The sequence below is a fragment of the Oreochromis niloticus genome, linkage group LG7 (genome assembly GCF_001858045.2).
Source record: "Oreochromis niloticus isolate F11D_XX linkage group LG7, O_niloticus_UMD_NMBU, whole genome shotgun sequence".
In the NCBI taxonomy this organism is placed as follows: domain Eukaryota; kingdom Metazoa; phylum Chordata; class Actinopteri; order Cichliformes; family Cichlidae; genus Oreochromis; species Oreochromis niloticus.
Genome location: NC_031972.2, coordinates 59,151,212 through 59,168,679, shown reverse-complemented (window position 1 = coordinate 59,168,679; position 17,468 = coordinate 59,151,212). Strand labels below are relative to the sequence as shown.

The 17,468-nt window shown below is 41.6% G+C and overlaps 2 protein-coding genes and 1 long non-coding RNA gene across 3 annotated transcripts in view; 2 read left to right on the top strand and 1 right to left on the bottom strand.

Moving 5' to 3' along the window:
• Positions 1-2,576, top strand: part of b4galnt4a (beta-1,4-N-acetyl-galactosaminyl transferase 4a) — a 149,399-nt gene extending 146,823 nt beyond the window's left edge. Inside the window, exon 20 of the mRNA XM_005471011.4 lies at positions 303-2,576. Within this exon, the coding sequence (XP_005471068.1) occupies positions 303-417 (115 nt within the window). The 3' untranslated portion in view covers positions 418-2,576. The remainder of the gene's footprint in view (positions 1-302) is intronic.
• Positions 2,577-3,683: 1,107 nt separating this feature from the next.
• Positions 3,684-5,426, bottom strand: LOC112847585 (uncharacterized). Its single transcript, XR_003221218.1, has 2 exons — positions 5,292-5,426; positions 3,684-4,426 (listed from the first exon to the last, which is right to left on the bottom strand). It is a non-coding gene; the product is annotated as an uncharacterized LOC112847585 (long non-coding RNA).
• The window catches only part of abtb2b (ankyrin repeat and BTB (POZ) domain containing 2b), a 39,467-nt gene continuing 26,926 nt past the window's right edge, over positions 4,928-17,468 (top strand). Inside the window, exon 1 of the mRNA XM_003440384.4 lies at positions 4,928-5,819. Within this exon, the coding sequence (XP_003440432.1) occupies positions 4,928-5,819 (892 nt within the window). The remainder of the gene's footprint in view (positions 5,820-17,468) is intronic.

Sequence of the window (17,468 nt, the reverse complement as noted above, 5' to 3'; positions counted from 1 at the left end):
ATCAGAATAACACAGTTTTCTGACTTGGAAAAAAAAAGACCTTACCTGACTAAAAAGAAGTAATTTAAAGCAAGGACACAGCTATCAACATGTTGTTTAAATGCTCAAGGTAATAAAATACAGCGTACCTTCATTCTAATGTTCATGTTGTTCATGTCCAAATTCTCATTTAGAAATACACGAACACGTGAAAATCAGGGTTATCAGCTTAAATGCAGGATTATCTTTTAGTATAGAAGTGTATTTGCAATATGATCTGAGACAAAAAAAAGAAACTTCTCTCTCTCTCTCTCCTTCGTTAGGGTCCTGCAGAATGGTTTGGAAGTAGAAAGACTACGCTTGAGGAACTTCTTTCACTACTACCACTCCAAAAGAGGCATGTGGAATGCCCAAAACAAAAAAACTCCCAAGGGATAGCGCACCCTGTTGGTCAGAGGATCCTAAACCTACCTGCAGACCCACTGTGTGTGTGAGAGAGAGACCTGTCGGAGCTCGCTCACTGCCTGAATTCTGCCTTTTCGAAACAGGCTCCTTTCAGGGACTCCTCGGCCCCTGTTGTGTATTTGTCTGTACGAGGAAACTGAATCCAAATTCAAAATTTGGAGGCGTGCTTTTTACGCAGACGGACCTGAGTCATCACTTTGCCTCACTGACTGAACTACTGTACAGAGAGAAGTTATTTTTATTCTCCTTTTCTCTGTCCTTTTTGGTGCAATGTTTTCAGACAGACTGGAAAGCAGAAAGCATGTGTGCGTGTGTGTGTGTGTGTGTGTGTGTGTGTGTGTTTGTATGTGTGGGTATGTATATATAGGCGTGTGGGTGTGTCGCCATGACAGAAAGCACCTTTTTTTTTCTAACACGGAGATGTGAAGACAACCTAAGATCTTTTTGCTAACATGCTCTCACGCGGGAGCCTAATAGAATGTGTGTCAACGTGTTCATCAGATGATTCAGATGCAGGGTTGTAGCTCAATTAGAGGAACACTTTGTTTGATAAAGCAGTACATCAACTTCTACCTGTTAAATATCATTGACTAGAATGACTGAGGTGCTGAACTCCTCTTTGTATCTGATATTATAAACCACAGAAAGTTTTCCGTTCAGAAAAAGCCCTTTCTCAAACAGATACATCCCTTTCTGCCCCTCTTTCTCCTTCTGTATCTCCTTTATCTTATTCCTTCCTTTATCCTTTTCCTTGTCATGCTAATTTGTGTGTTTGTATCTGTTTGTAATATTATTTTATAATGTCAATTTTAAAATAGAGCATTTATAATAATGCAAGCTAATGGTTATGACTTGATTCGTTTTGTTTTAAGTGATGAGGGTTTTTTTTTTTTTTTTTAATAAGGGACTTTTATTTATCTGGACTAAGCATGTGCTTACATTTGGCATGCTATTCCTGTTCAATAACACTGAATTTGTGAGCATTTCAGATCTACTGACAGATTTTTTTTTGTTTGCTTGTTTGTTTGGTTTTTGGGTTTTTTGGAGAGAACAACAAAATGCTATTTGCCATTTGATTTAATACTATCATGCCATTGTTTGGAGCATTTCCGGTACTGATTGTTGCATTTTAAATACTGGATTTGAGGGATTAAAACTTCATTTCTCGTATTAAAATCCCACAGAGACAGGGAATGCTTGGCTGTTGAAAATACAGATACTCTTCTGTTTGAGCTTGTTTTAAGCGCTAACAGAAGGCAGACCAGTTCATGTGTGGGACACGGTGGTGCAAGGCATGGCTGTTTCACAAATGTGTGCCTTTATCAGGGTTTGGCTGCAGGCAGTTTTTAAGCTACTTTAATGACTGACGAGGGCCGGGACAAACAGAAATACAACAGTATTTATCAGCAGGCTGTAATGTCAGTGTAAATTCAGATATACTGTAAAAAGAGGAAAATAATGTTCTCTTTTAAGGATCGTAGAAGTGTCACTGTGTTTATTGTATTATCTCAAAAGAAAGGACAGGTTTGATTGAGGTTTTAGTGATACAGAGTGCTCACTGATGAGATAGACTTAGAAGGAGAATCATTAAGAATGACTACTGAGTGGGAACAGAGGGTGTGATAAAGAGTCACTGGCAGCTGCAGTCCAGCAGGACCCCACCTGCTCCCATTATTTTGGCTGGAGGCCGGGCTCCTAATGCCTTCTGTTTATGCAACATGGCACTTATATTGAGGAAGAGTGGCTGGAGGGCTCTTGGCTGGACATGTATATGGATGAACACTAACGATCTGTTATTGACTATATGATTGTCAAAATGCCCTCTAGACCTTTTTTGCCTCTACGGGAAAAAAAGGTCTACACTGTACATCATTTTACATTCACATGGGACTATTTAAAATAAAGGAAACACATTAATATAAGAATATATACATATATATATATACAGATATATATATATGAAACATTTAAAAAATGAAAAAACAAGTATACATTCCGAGGTAATTTCTGTGAAATTGTTTTGTAGAGAAAAGGTTTTAAGAATGTATTGTACTTTTATTTTCATTTGTCGTTTTTTGTTTGTTTGTTTGTTTGTTTGTTTTTGCAAATAAACTTTTATCCTTACATCTGGATAATATTTTAGGTTTTTTTTTTTGTTGTGCGTTTATTTATTTTTTTGTACTCTGGTCTCAATACAGAAAAAGTGACACTTTGCAAAAGTAAAATAAAAATGTTATTTCTTTTTTTGACCACACGGTGGTGCTCATCCCACACGGGCCGCGAAGTGGTAAAATGGAGACATTGAAATAACATTGTTCAAAATATTTTGAGCAGAGGTAGGGTGATTCATTGCCAGAGAAATAAAGCTTACTACAGTAAGTATAACATATGTTATAAGTATAACATATAAGTATAACATTTTTCCATTGCTATATTTTCTGTAAACTATAGTGTTCGAAGGATTTGCAAATTATAGCTTTTTGTTATTATTTATATGCTACACAGTCGTTATTGGGAAAGCTACATGAACAAAACAGCCAGCGTATTTCACATGAATTCGTCACGGGGAAAACATTACCACATTCAGTGCGCTACGATGACGTCAGTCAGGTGATGAAGCTTCCTCCGAGGAAAAAAAATAGTTTCTAATAAATCCAGAGAACTCATTGTGCATTGATCACATATCACATTGTGATCACATATCATATGTGTGCACAGTGTGATATGTGATCACATATGAGTGATATGTGAGAAGTGAAACATCATGACGCTAACATTAAAAAATTCCCAGCAGAACTGACATTTAATCACTGACACGGTTGTGGCTTTCCTCTCTAGACCATGAGGTAAGCGCTGTCCACACCACAGCTAAACAAGGTCTGGATGAGGCAAGCTTTGACCCCTTGTGATCTCCTCTCCTGTGTCCCGTGTGTCTTCTGCTTTAGACAAGCTCTGACTAACAGCAAGAAATTGGGGAGTTTACATGTACTTTAATGTTAACTCCCTTTTCAGTTTCTATGACTGACTAATACAGACAGCATGATATGAGTGCGTGTGCATATCAGGACTGGGTTTTTCCACTTCAAGCACACAGACGATATGTCCTGTAACATGTGGGTCTGTATATACAAGATAACATTTATTGCAGCCACTGTTGCGGTCCAGCAGGTACGTAGAGTGAGTCTTGTGCTTTAAACCCCTTATGTAATCGAGACACACCCTGCCTATGTGAGCGCAGACTAATGAGAAGCAGGTAGTCACAGGCCTATTTTTTATTAGTTCTGCTGCTGGTGCTGAATGAGCAGAATGTACAGTGCAGGACTAGTTAACCAGTACAAAATCTCTCATTATTCGAGCTGTTGCAGTATTTCTGCCTTCCTTCCTCTTCCAAATAAGCTTTAAAATGCAGTTTTTGGGGAAAACCCTAAACCTCGTACAGTTAAAGTAAACTTTACTCCACCTCAAATGGTATAAGTCTTAGACCATTGCTAGGTGCTCAGAGTATCTGTTTCTCTTACAGTGCAGTTGACTAATATGCAGTGAACAAGCCGTCTACTCCTGAGTGAACGTGAAGAACTAACTAGGGACCGGATGATGTGCCATGTATCTGTTACTGTTACAATAATTGGTATTTAATAGTTTAATCATATTTAATAGTATTTTTGAGCTCTCGTTTTTGACAAAATAATATTTATAAAATAATGTTCTCACAAAATATTAGAAACATTTTATGATAGTTGGATAATGGGCAAATGCAGTAGTAGGTCATACACATGTTACGGTTTCCCTCTTTCAGGGGAAATTCAGTTTACTTTTGTTTTCCAACTTAGGAAAGCTTTTAAGTGTGCTCTGATTGGCTGACGTGAGAGTCGGGCGTCTTCTGATTGGTGTTTGAGCTGCTTCCGTGTTGTCATTCAGCAGCACTCCCTCCTCTCGCACATCTGCAGCCGAGTCTCTCCGGTACACTGTACGTGACGACGAGCTGTGAGAGGAGAGCAGAGATATATATTCGAACTTTTCCACAATTATCTACGCAAAAAACAAAGACTTTCCGTCTGTTGAGCGGCTACATGGAGCTATTTTATAAGTAAACTCGACTCTGGCTGTATTGAAATCGCGGGAGGACAGTTTTCATCTCTTAAAAGACAGGTTACAGGAGGAAAGTTTAAATCCCGGTGAGATCAGGGGAAGGTGAGCCGGGTGCGACTTGAGTCATCCTGGCTGTCTTTTTTGTAAATGAAATAGAGAGAGTTTTGATTCAGTCTACTCTTTCTAACTATTGGGACTTTGTCTGCTGAAGGAGTTGTAGTATTTCGCCGTCCCACGCTGAACTCCACAGCATGTCTGACAAGTGTTGCGCTGTGTAACCAGTTTGTCCAGCTCGCCGGGGAGTTTCGTCAGCTGCTTCTCTGACTTTGCAGGTAAGCCGCTGAGGAGGTTCGCCTCTCTTCCAGAAGGTCTCTGTGAAGGCCGTTGGACGACAATGGCTGGCTTGAGCAATGCCCACATGAAAACCCTGGAGGACCTAACTCTGGACTCGGGCTACGGGGCGGGGGACTCTTGCAAATCCCTCAGCCTGTCCTCCTCAAAGTCAAACTCCCAGGCATTCATGACGGCCCCTCACCGGGGGAACTGGTGGTACTACTCCGGCTCCATGAATAGCAGAAACAACAGCTGGGACACGGTTAATACTGTCCTTCCAGAAGACCCAGAGGACATCTTCTCCAAGTGTCCACGCTTACCTGAACTGGAAGAGTTTCCATGGACTGAGGAGGAGGTGGCCAAAATACTGCGTAAAGTGGCCGAGAGTGGGAGCATGAAATGGGGGACTACACCTGTGTTCTCACCGGAGGCTGTGAGGCGGCTGTCCACCCTTCTCCGCAGGGCTCTGATCCGCATTTCCAGAGAGGCTCAGCGTCTCAGCGTCATGCACTGCCGCTGCACACGCTTCGAAGTGCAGAGTGCCATGAAGTTGGTGCTCAGCTGGGCCCTCGCCGACTACTGCGTCTCTGCTACAGTTAAGGCCATCTCCTTGTACAGCATGAGTGCCGGTGAACTATTGAGGAAAGGCAAGTCCGCCCGCTGCGGCCTCTCCTTCTCTGTGGGACGCTTCTTCCGCTGGATGGTGGACACCCGCATCTCCGTGCGCATCCACGAGTATGCGGCCATATGCCTAACTGCATGCATGGAAGCTTTGGTGGAGGAGATAGGTGCCCGGGTGCTGATGGCCGAGAGGGGTCATTCAGGGCCTGATTTGGCGTCAGGGTGCACCACGGTGAGTGCAGAGGCCATGGAGGGGGTGGTCAACAATGACGCGGAGCTGTGGGGAGTCCTGCAACACTATGAGCACCTCATCTGCGGGAAGAACGCTAATGGTAAATATAAATGATGTATATAAAAGTGCATTTAAGTTAACACAGTGCATAGCATAGAGTGAGGACCTTCAGTGAATGTTTTGTTGCATACTATTTTTTGTATCACATATTCGTCTTCCTGAGTGTTGATCACAACTTTCCACTCCCTCCGAGTCCATGTGTGGAAAAAGGTTAATTGTGGTCTGGTGCTGGTTACAACAGCAGCTTTTAGTGCGTGAGAATTTGATGTATTTGTTGCCAATTTGACTTGTCAGAGTAAGAGAATTGCCTCTAATGTGGGCAAAGAAGGCATTTTCTGTTCAACCAAAGTCACAAAAAAACAAATTGCTGAGAAAAAAGACTCAGCCAGCGAGATTGAGTCCTCACATGTCACTCTGGTGTTCTACTGTTGTGGTTTGGAGTGCAGAGAGCCTTCAGAGTCTAGGCAGGAGGCTTGTCTGTTGACATAGCTCTCTGTTTGCGCTGACTTCACCTCTCAGCCTCTCGCTGTGTTGGCCACACTCCTTTAAAATCCTCCCTTTCTTCCATTTCCTCATCCTGTGCTCCTGGTAGACAGATCTCTTTCACCCACCACCATCCCTGCATACTGTATCTTACATCTCTCCCTCCTCTCTCCTCCAGCTACAGCTGTGCATCCTGCTCCCTGCCCATTTGTTTCCTCCACCCTCACATCCCTTCTGAATCAAGTCTCTTTCTCCGCCTTCTCTGCTGAGCCCTAGTACACTCGCAATGCTCTTTCCATGACTGTTTTGGCAGCCCAGTGTTGAGTTGATGCATGAGCTTGTGTTGGGACAGTGTAACCAGCCTTTGTTTGTGGCCCACTACCAGCTCCCTGGAGCAGAGCTTTTTTACTGCAGCACAATGGCCTTTTGTTGTGTGATCGTGCAGCTTAGTCAAACACAGAGGGAGTCAAAGCAAATGCTGAGGATGCATACACACACACACACACGCACCAAGGAACAATATACACAACTCAGAGAGAGAGGGAGAAAGAAAAAATAACTATAGATAGTCAATATTAAATGCAAGTATGTGGCTCAGAGTTGGGATGTGCAAGTGTGCCGTGCATGTGGAGAAGACGCTAATGTAACACGGCCAACTTCTGATCTGAGATCAATGAGCTTGTAATAGATGGTACTTTCCCACATGCATGCACTCACATATTAACTCCTACCTTCCTTTTTAAAGTCTGTACAGCTTCCAGTGGCTTCATCATATATCTGCTCCATTTAAGCCTGCAAGTGCTATAAACAGTACATTGCTGTACACTAGACAGGCCTGTTGTTTGGTTTTACATTTGAATTGGGGTGCTATTTCATAAAAAAGTTAAAAAGCAGCTTTTGTCACATTACTTCACCAGATGTCTTTAGCTTAGGTTTGGCCTATTTTGGTGAGTTTAGTCACTGGTCTTGAGAAAGACCATCGTGTGGTGTGTGTGCGTGTGTGCATATAATAACAACAGACTATTATTCTGACCACCCTAGCTTTTTATAGGGCTAAATCTGGGATATGGAAGCCACATACCCCTCTACCATCTTTCCACCTGACACCCCACACCCTAAACGGCAACCCCCTACTGCTAAGCGACATCCCGTCTTTTGCCTACCACCCAAACAAATATCCATTTCCTTCTTACAAACCAGTATGGGAGGGTAGATTATTGATCATATAGAATGGCATGGCACATTCTATTAAAACTCCTCCCTCTCACTTGCTCTCACTTCATCTTTCTGCCTTTCTCAAAGGCTGACCCACATCTGGAACTCTTTAAGTTAGAAATGACTTGTACGGCTCCAATAACAAAACTGAAAACTCCCTCCCTCCCTCCTTTCCTCTTGCCCTCTCATGCTTAGTCTAACTTTTGGCTCTCTTTCTCCCTCTTTCTCCCTTTTTTTTGCCATTGCGTTCACATCCACATCCACTTCATCTTTATCTGTTTATTTCTTCTGGTCTACAGGGAGTGCATTAGAGAAACCCGGTTGTGATGTGCCAGGATCTTATTCATTACACTTGCACAGACTCACCCGAGCACATTCACATGTACACAGACCCTGAAACCAATTTAGTCTTCTTTGCTTGCATATAAATGGATCTACTGCACTGGTTGAACGCTAAACACAATGTGACTATACAGAAGAATCCATTTGTCATTTATTTCTCCTCACAAGGAAATGGCGTGAGCGAGCACTTCCTGGTATAATTTGTATTGACAGTACAGTGGAGCATGTTAAAGTGCAGAGTAGAAGCTTTACTAATGGACAGTAGAAGTGGCTATGAAATCATTGATCTTTATGTCTAGCACACAGATGTGTGTTAAGCTTTGGTCTGGCTAACAGGACAATTTCCAAGTGAGCGTCATTCAAGTGTTTGGAGGACTTTTTTTTCCGCTTTTCTCAGACTTTATAGCTGCTTTCTCACGGGGCTTGTAACAACAGTCCAGTAGTTAGATTTACAAACAGTTGACTAGAGGGTCATTTATTTTGGGGCATGACTTTAAATTCAATCACCAGCCCCATTCACAGTTTGCACTGGGCAGTAGTTTGATATTTGGGTTGCTGTTCTAAAACTTGAATGTGAATACTTGTATGGTCTGAAGCAGGGGCTCCGTGAAAGAGAGCTTTCATGCTCAAAATATCGTACATAGATAGATAAACTTAGTCCAGTACTAACAATATTTTTTTCTTCTCCCTTATTTCTTTAAATCTATGAAGGTAGTAAAAAAGACTGCTAGTATTGGGTTTGGGGTGTACTGTCAGAGCATATGATTTGCTACTCAGTGTTTCCCTAAATATGTATTTAGCCCATAAAGAGGCGTGGGAACAGTGGGCAGAGAGATGCAGGGAGAGGAGCCCAGTGCTGTGGTCACACAGATGGAGAAACCAGCACTCTGAAAATACATTCCCCTGTTGCACAAATCTGGTGAGGATCAAACTGAGTCTTGGGAGAAAAAAGTAAAAATGTTAATAATATTAAAGGCTCACAAGAGTGTTGGGTATGTTGGAGACAAGCATTAACAACAAACCTGTTTTCCCTAAATATCAACACAGATTAATTTATGTGACCCGTTTGAAAACTGCCGGCAGACATTTGTTAGAAGGGCCAACAAAACTAAGCGTTAAAGCTTTAGTAGATGGGGTTAATGCTTCACTAAACTCTTGTGTTTTTGTGTTAAAGCTTTATTTGTGATTGCATGTACCAGGCTGCATTCACGCTAATGGTCATGTGTCACTGATTGCAGTGGTTGCTTGTGTTGTCCCAACTGTAAAAACAGTAACCCTTTAGAGTGCTGTGTTTCACTGTACTCCTCTGTGGTTTCTTATACTTAGCTTTGCGGATACTGACCCTTGTTGGCAAACCATGAATGATGCTTTCACAGATATGACGGCACACATGATTTGTCTGACTATTAAAAAGCCAATAGCACAGAACCAGGAAACTGACTTCCTATACTCTCATGCAGGTAATTGTGTCTGTTAAATTAATGAAAATAAAGTCAAACAATAATCTTGGAGTTCATATTGTGAACCACCTCAGGTATAACTCCTCTCTCTTTTAATAAAACTGTATTAACATTATTTTGCCTTCTGGAAATGTACCTCCTATTACATTACAGCAGCATGAGTCAGTTTTTTAACACTGTTTACAGTAAATTGCTGAAGGGGGTGGAACCAAAGAGATGGGCATGGCAGATATTCATGGGAAAGAGGCCAAGCGACATACAAATAGTGATTGCAAAGTTGAAAGCAATTGTTCCTTTGTGTCTAGATTCAGAGTTCTAATCTCAATATTGGAAATTAGCAATTGAGCCATTATTCTGTCAGCAAACTGGGGAAGTTATATGTTTATACAACTTCTTTGACCTGTTTACACTGAAAAATGTGCAATGGGAGAGTCACATTCCTCTGTCCATAGGGCTGGGATTACAGCCCAGGAAGCTAATGAGGGAAGCAGGATGACAGGCTGGCAAATGGTTGGAATCTTTAACCAGGCATCTTGGAGCATTGCCTGAATGTCAGCAATATCTAAGAGGAATAACAGTGCATTGCATCATCTCGGCGTAAGTGCTGACACAAGCTTTATTTATACTCCTGCCCGTGTTTCTGCAGCATAGCGGTTGCATGACACCATTTATACTTCGGCGTTTAAGTGTAAATGCTTCATCACTGAATGGTAAACAGTTAAAACTGTGTGACTTAATTGCCTAACCCGAGAGTGTGACACTGTAGGCAGGGCTCAGCTTAGAAATCATGTTCACATGGATGTTACATTGACACAAAGCACCACCTAACTTGATATCTTTAGAGATCATTGAGTAGTATTTCCTGATACTGCACTTTACCACTTTTTTGTTTGTTTGTTTTGTGTTCAGTGTAGATTTGCATGTCATCAGAAAACCACTGTTGATGTACATTTATGATTGGATGTGAGCCAGAAGGTCACCAATTTCTGAAACCTTTAAGGATGTTATACTACAGTAGCCTTTCTGTGCTTATGTTTCTTTTGCTTTTTTTGTCTTTTTTTTTGTTTGTTTGTTTTTTGCACACAAACTCTTATTCATATTTCATTCAATCCTTTATTTGGTTGTTTCTGGGCCAGTGCAGATCAGTTCCGCCTTGCTTTTAAACATTGATTCCATTCACAGATATCCCAAAGAGTAAACTCTGAATAACTCCATAAATCTGTGTCAAACCACAAACCCCTACTAAAATAATCAGCTTTCCTGCTCCTTACTCTGAAAAAATCAGTGCCAGCCATCATAGTTGTAATTGCTAATAGGCATTAGCTGGAATGCACCCTTTCTGCAGCTTGTATCCCCCAGCAAAACTAAAGCCAGCCATTGTAGTCAATATAGAACCATTTTGTGGGTGATTGGGTTGTAATGTTTTAATTACACACAAATAGATCAGATGGGAGGACTGCATGGAGAAGGATCGGGGAGTGTGCAGTTTAAGTGGTAACACATTTTTGTGAGCAGGGATTGGATTTAATTACTCTGTGCTGCGTTCTCTGGTGAAATCTTTTGGAGTCGACCTGATTTAGCCAGGTAGATTCAATCCAAATGTCTGCAGCTGAGGAAGAGTTAGTCTGTCTGCAGGATTGCTCCAGTGTGTACATGCAGCCTGGGAGCCAAAGTAAAGACTGTGATCACTCCAGCCAGTGCTGAATGAGGGCACAGCTTCTTTTGGATGTTCTTCAGCCGAGCTTGGAAAGTATTTTTTTTTTCTTCTTTCCTTTAAAGTCTAAACTGTTGTTTTTGTAAACAAGCTGAAAGAGGGAGCTTTTTGTGACTCTGTCAGTGACCTCTTTGTCCACCAGAGTCAGAGAAGCAGTGTGTGGAGACTGCAAATCTCAGATATATTGCACTGGAAAAGCAAACACGGTTGTTGGTAGCCTCACCGTTGTGCACACAGATCTATAGTCACACTTGAGTTCATACTGATATTCATTTACATATGCGCATACTCTACTGTACACATGAGTATTTGCAAATTTACACAAGTAGAGTATTTCACCTTAGTCCTTCGGGATCCAAATACACTGTTTATTGCAGTTTGTTGTCTTTGTGTCACTGTTCCCATCAGTGTAGTTAACAGTACAAAAAAGACGAACAAAATGGTACAAGTATGCTAGCTTAATAGTTGCCATTGCATGGATAGAAAAAGCTGTTATACTCTACATACCAGCTTCTTCCTCACAGTGACAAACCAAAGCCCAACTCACAGTACATCACTCGCAGGTTGAGCATTGGTTCATAGTTTTCATTAACGATGGGAGTAGTTTCTCTAACTCCCTGAACAACGAGCCAATTTTCCAGAGGGAGAAGTTGGATAGAGAGAATAGGATGGAAGCAATGGAAAATAAAAAGCAAGCACAATGCAAGAACAGCATTTATGACAAGCTTTTTGGTAAGTGTGTCAGGCTCAGTGAGCACGGTGCCCATTTTGACAGGTTAAAGGAGTTGTTGTGCATACATGCCATAAGTAGGTCATCGCAGCCTTTGACATTTCTTGCGCTTGTCTCTGCTTTGATGTCGTGCACTCTCATCCATTTCTGACTCTCTCTAGTCCGATTCTGATGGTATCTGTGCTTTTAAGATGGACTGCAGTGTGTATCTGTGTATGTGGATACTGGGACTGTGTGCTGTCCTGAGTTAGCCTTATCTGTCAACATGGTTGATTAAGGACTGACAGAGTGACAGCTAACAAAGGCATTAAAACACAGTGATGAGTGGAGACTGTCTACTTCTGTTTCACTGAGTTCAAGAAGATGCAGTTATCTTAATGCCCAAAGAGGAGTTTTGCTTTTTAAAATTTTCTCAAAATGCCCGTGACCAGTGACACAAATGGATGCAGAGTATGGCAGTTGATTATCATTGCCATCGTAAGTAAGGGTACTACTTGATTACTCTTCCCTTCCCTGAACTGTCTAATCTTTCTTCACCAGACACTGGAATGTGTTTGTTTGCATGTTGAGCCTGCAGCTCCATCAACAACAACACGTATATAAACTCTGAGGCTCAACAGATTTTGCCCACATCACAGGATATATCAACCCTTTCCCAAGTTGTGCTGATTTGCAGACTGCTTTGGCTTCATTTGAAATGTTTCTCTTGGTATGGCCTATCAAATCTGGTCATTTATTTATTTACTTTTTTTTTTTTTTTTTTTTACCTCTGTAACAGCATATCAGGTAGTCATATTCCAGCCTTTTCTGGCAGAGATTGTAGTCTTTGTCAGCTGATTTGTGTGATTTGTCTCTATTCAATCCTGCTGCTGTATTTCTTTTTTTTTCTGCATCTGAAACCTTCTAACCAGCAGTGCCATCTTCTAAAAACATCACCTGTTGGGTCATGGTCATCCACATGGATATGTGGTGATTAAAAGAGCCAAAGCAGCACACAGCATATTTAGACCAAAACCATGTACAGTTAGGTTTCCTGGAATTCCCTTGTGGTTAGTGCAGGGAAGGAGCCATATGGAGTACACATGTGGGCACAGGAAAGTAGACTCTGTCAAGACAGGACACCCTCTGCTCCAGACTTAAGCCTCTTTCTGTCGATAAGATCTGTACAGCACATCCACCACATGTGTACTCCTTCCTGAAACTGAAATAAACAGATCAAATCTCATAGGTAACCAAAAGAGGACGTCTACTATTAGGAAAAGCCAACAATGAAATGCATTTGATGAAATAAAAGTATGACTTTAAGAATATCTGACATACACTTTGATTTAAAAGGTATGTTTTTGGACATGAAAGGTTAGGTTTAACTCTGAGGACAGAGTTTGTGGGGACATCATCAGATTAGCCTGGTTCCCAAGTTCCAGACTTTAAAGACTCCTAGTTATACATAATCACCATGCATTTCCTTTGAAAATGTTAGCTATTATACATAGGTTTCTGTCTCTGTTGTGTTTATAGGGCTTAAATGCTATTGCTGTTGCACTAAGAAAATTCTGACCTAACACTCTGTTTGTGTTACAATGTGTCTGCACTGGATTTGTCCCTTGGGCACGATCCTGCTTATTTGGGCTACATCTGTATTTAACTGTGTACATATGTGGGCCCATGTCCATGGAAGTGTGTGTGTGACTGGATGTGTTCTGCGAATTGATGGTCTCTGTGTTTTTAGCCACATCTGCTCTCTGTGTTTCTGTGTTGTGTTGGCCATCTGTGTGTCACTGCTGGGTCACAGACAGTGCTGGACACCAGCACTATTTCCTCTCCAGGACTGATATAATCTGAGCTGTGGAGGAGAAAGCATGTTATGTGGTAGGAATTTTATACCAGTGAAAGGATGCTTTGTTGAACGTGTTCAGAGAAATGTAACTTTAAAAAAAAAAAAAAATCTAATAGCTAAGGGCTTAAGAAGAAGGGTGGACAGTGATCCAGTTTTATTTTTTCAATTGTTCTTTTCATTTGTTTTTTGGCATTGATTAATTCTGCACTCTAGATACTAATAGACCAATTCACATTGGTCTATTAGTATCGTCAGTGATCTTGAGTTTGTATTGCTTTTGAATATGGATGGAGAGGCTGTAGAGGAAGTGAGTCAGACAGGAGTTAAACAGAGCATGAGTTAAACCAGAGGTTCCCAAAGTGTGGGGCCCGCCCCCTAGGGGGGGCGCAGAGCCATTGCAGGGGGGGCGCGGTATGAAAAGAGAAAAAAAAAAGAGCGCTTGGACACTGTGGACAGGTTTTTGACGGGGCTCCCACACAAACGCAAAGCAGGAGATGAAGCATCGCCAAATATGTTTCCAAACCAACTTCCTTCCAAGCCAAAGATTAGAAAATATGGTGAAGCATATCTTCCCTTTGGCTTCACCTGCACAAGTGCCAAGGTAGGTCTCCCCTGCAAAATTAGTTTCCCTGCGTCGGGAGCAGCGCTGGGCTCTCCAAATCACGGACAAACAGTATCCCACATTCTTGATTTTTAGTTCACAAACACTTCTTGTAATAACTAACTACTCCTGACATTTTGGACATGTTAGCTCTTTATACAGTAAAGTTACAGCGGGATACAAATAATATCAGGCTGATCCTTCCGTAATTTGTTCCCCGGTTCAAATCACGGACAAACAGTATCCCACAGCTGTTTATGTGTTTAAACCCATTTTGCACAGAGAGGCATTTTTTGAAAAATGTATTGATAGCAATGTTGAACATTATTACACAGGAAAAAAAACAACTACACGTAAAATAATTACACCGTGACGCCTCTGCCTTTCTAAATGGAGGGACAGTAACTGCATGTGTGTATGTAAGCGTGTAAAACCTGAAGATAGTCAGATTAACAGTAACAGTATTTTGTCTCTATCTGCCATTCTGCAATTCATCTCATGTAAACAATAACGTGGCGCACAGCGTGACGTGAAAAGAGGCACATACCTTTGACGTTGCGTGACGAACTCTGTAATCCTCGTCCACACGTAAACGCAAAAAAGGAGTTTTAAATAATCTCCGTTTTCGGTGAATCGCAACGCCGTTTACGTGTTGACGAAAAGCCCAAACGCAGAGAACCAGCTGCGTTTTCAAAAATACCCGTGTAGGTGTGGACGTAGCGTAAAAGAGTTAGTAGTATATTTTATTACTACCTGTAATTTATTGCCGTTTACTTGTATTTGCTTAATTGTTTACTAAATGTTTGAGGTGTGAAATAAACCGCAATGGAGCAAAATATGGGTGTGTGTGTTTGGAGGATGTGTTTGTGCGGGGGGTGTTAGGTGGCGGGGGGCGCGAACATTTTTCTTGTAAAAAAGGGGGGCCTGGCAAAAAAAGTTTGAGAACCACTGAGTTAAACTAAAGTACTCAATATTTTCCCCTCTTTTAGACTTCTAGGAGCAAATTACAGCCTCAGAAAACAGCCCCAATGCCAACACGTTCATCAGCTCATCAAACCTAATTTGGTTTAACTCTCCATGAGCCCAATGGGATTTTTAAACGTGTTAGGATCAGACATTTCTTCCACCGGCGTGGCCTGTAAATACAAGTGTGACTAATTATAGCCCATTCTTCTTTCCACATGCTTTGCATTAGATATTAGACCACGCACTGCATATAGCCTTGTGGCGCTTCTGTTAATAAGTCTTATAAAGAAATTCTCAAAAGTTCATTCTCAAATAAGTTAAAATCTAAAACCTACCCAGTTAACAGAGGTAAAAAAAAAAAAAGGTTGTGGAGCTGGTCAAAATGACTTTCCATTAGACAAATGCCCGAGCAATTACATACTTGTCTATAGCCTGGCAGGAAATGCCTCCACCACAGAAGGAGCCTTTCAGTACTCCAGTCAGGTGCTAAGAAAGGGTGTGTCTGTCTGCATGATGGAGATGCAGGGGGCATATGTGTTGCAAGTTTAAGGCTTGCAGTGGGGAGGGAGTCAGCCCGAGGGTTAGCAAGTCATAAATATTGCAACGCCAACACCCAGCCAGTTAGCTGAACCCCAGCCAAAAAGAACAGCTTTTACTCTTTCAGGTGGTGCCATCCAAGCATTTCAACATAACTGCCTTAATTTGTTTTGCTGAAAGGCTTTGTTTTGACATGAGGTCTGCAGGCAGGCTCCACAGTCCAGGCAGTCTGATGTCAGGAGAACGAGGGAGAATGTACAAACGACAGCAGCCTGAGAGGGAAGCCCAAATGTGAAGACTGAGGAAGGAGAAGTCTTGGTGCTTCTTTGACTCTGATAACATTGTGGCTCTATCTTGCTGTCTGAAAATACAAAGATAACTCACACAGAACACACTTGCACACTTAGACAAAAAAATCAAAAACACTAGAGATAGAGGCACAGTCTGATAAGTAGCAAATGGGCAGACACAGATAGAAAGGAATCTACACTATCAGCATGGAGCGGGTTTATTTGTTTTCTGAATGGAGTTGTGATAGCAAGTACTTCTTAACCTCATTGGGATGTCTGTGTGATATCTGTTGCTTTTCAGGAAAGGAAAGTGGAAAAGAAAACAGATATTCTTTACATCCATCATATCTGAATGGATAGCTATAATCTCCAGCGCCATGCTGGGAAAGAAAAACTTGAGTTAAGCTTCTGCTTGTTTTGACCCCTGGAAGCTTCCCAAAGGCTCCATCTTTCTCTCCTTCCATGTCCCCCCTCCTTCTCTTTATTCTTATCAGTCAGGCTTGCTACTCTGCGTTACTGCGAGAGTCTTCATCATCAAATTACAAGGAAACCAGTGACATAGTGTTTTGTGTGTGTGAGACAGTGATTGAATGATAGATTTGTATTGGGCTTTGATTCCGGTACAATTTGCCAGCAGACAGGAAGAGAGACGAGTTATGAATGTGTGTTTTAAAATAATTTAACATGTTCATACTGAGGAAACACTCGAAAACTCAACTACTCAAAAGTAGTGAATTGCACAGTGAGCAGAGAAAAGCAGGCATAAGGGACAAGCACAGAGGGGAAAAAATCACAGATGAACCTGCCTAGTGGTTCTTGGCTCTTGTGGACTGCTACTCTGAAGCCCATAATTACCCTCTGGCCAACTTGTGTTAGTAGCTACAGAGTAGTGAGGTCAGCAGTTAGCTGACAGGTCAAGTGCTATTCATGCCCTGGCTCATACATTTCTGCATGCAACTTTCCATTTAACACTCTCTGGCTTTTTTTTCTGTGGCTATCTTTGTTATGTATGAGTTCATTTGCATTTCTGCAAGATGGTTTCTGTGTCACCACAGTGTAAAACCAAAATTAAGGAAACGCTCCTCCTCGTCTTCTACCTTCCAAACCCTTTTCCTCCCTGTTTTGCCTTCTTTTTCTTTCTTTTGGCTGTCTCAGCAGTCATCTCTAGTTCTGTTTTGCCAAGTACCCCTGGCCAAAGGTCAGCCAGAGACTTCCCACGCAAATCTGTATCGCACACTCCTGCAGACTCCTACTGCCCAGAGAGGATGACTGGGGAAAGCATAATTATGTTCACATGAAAACGCACCCAAGAGGTCTTATTTTAAATATATTTAGCATTCTCTGGGTATCATATTGTAGAGATCATGACTGCGAGGTTAACCCTGGCTTTCAGCAGTGGACCAGAAAAATCTTTCTTTTTTTATATGCAAATATATATCACTGTCTTTATGTAGAACTGCTTCTGTACACTAGATCTCATCATTATTATCTTACGTTCTATTTTCTTCATGTTT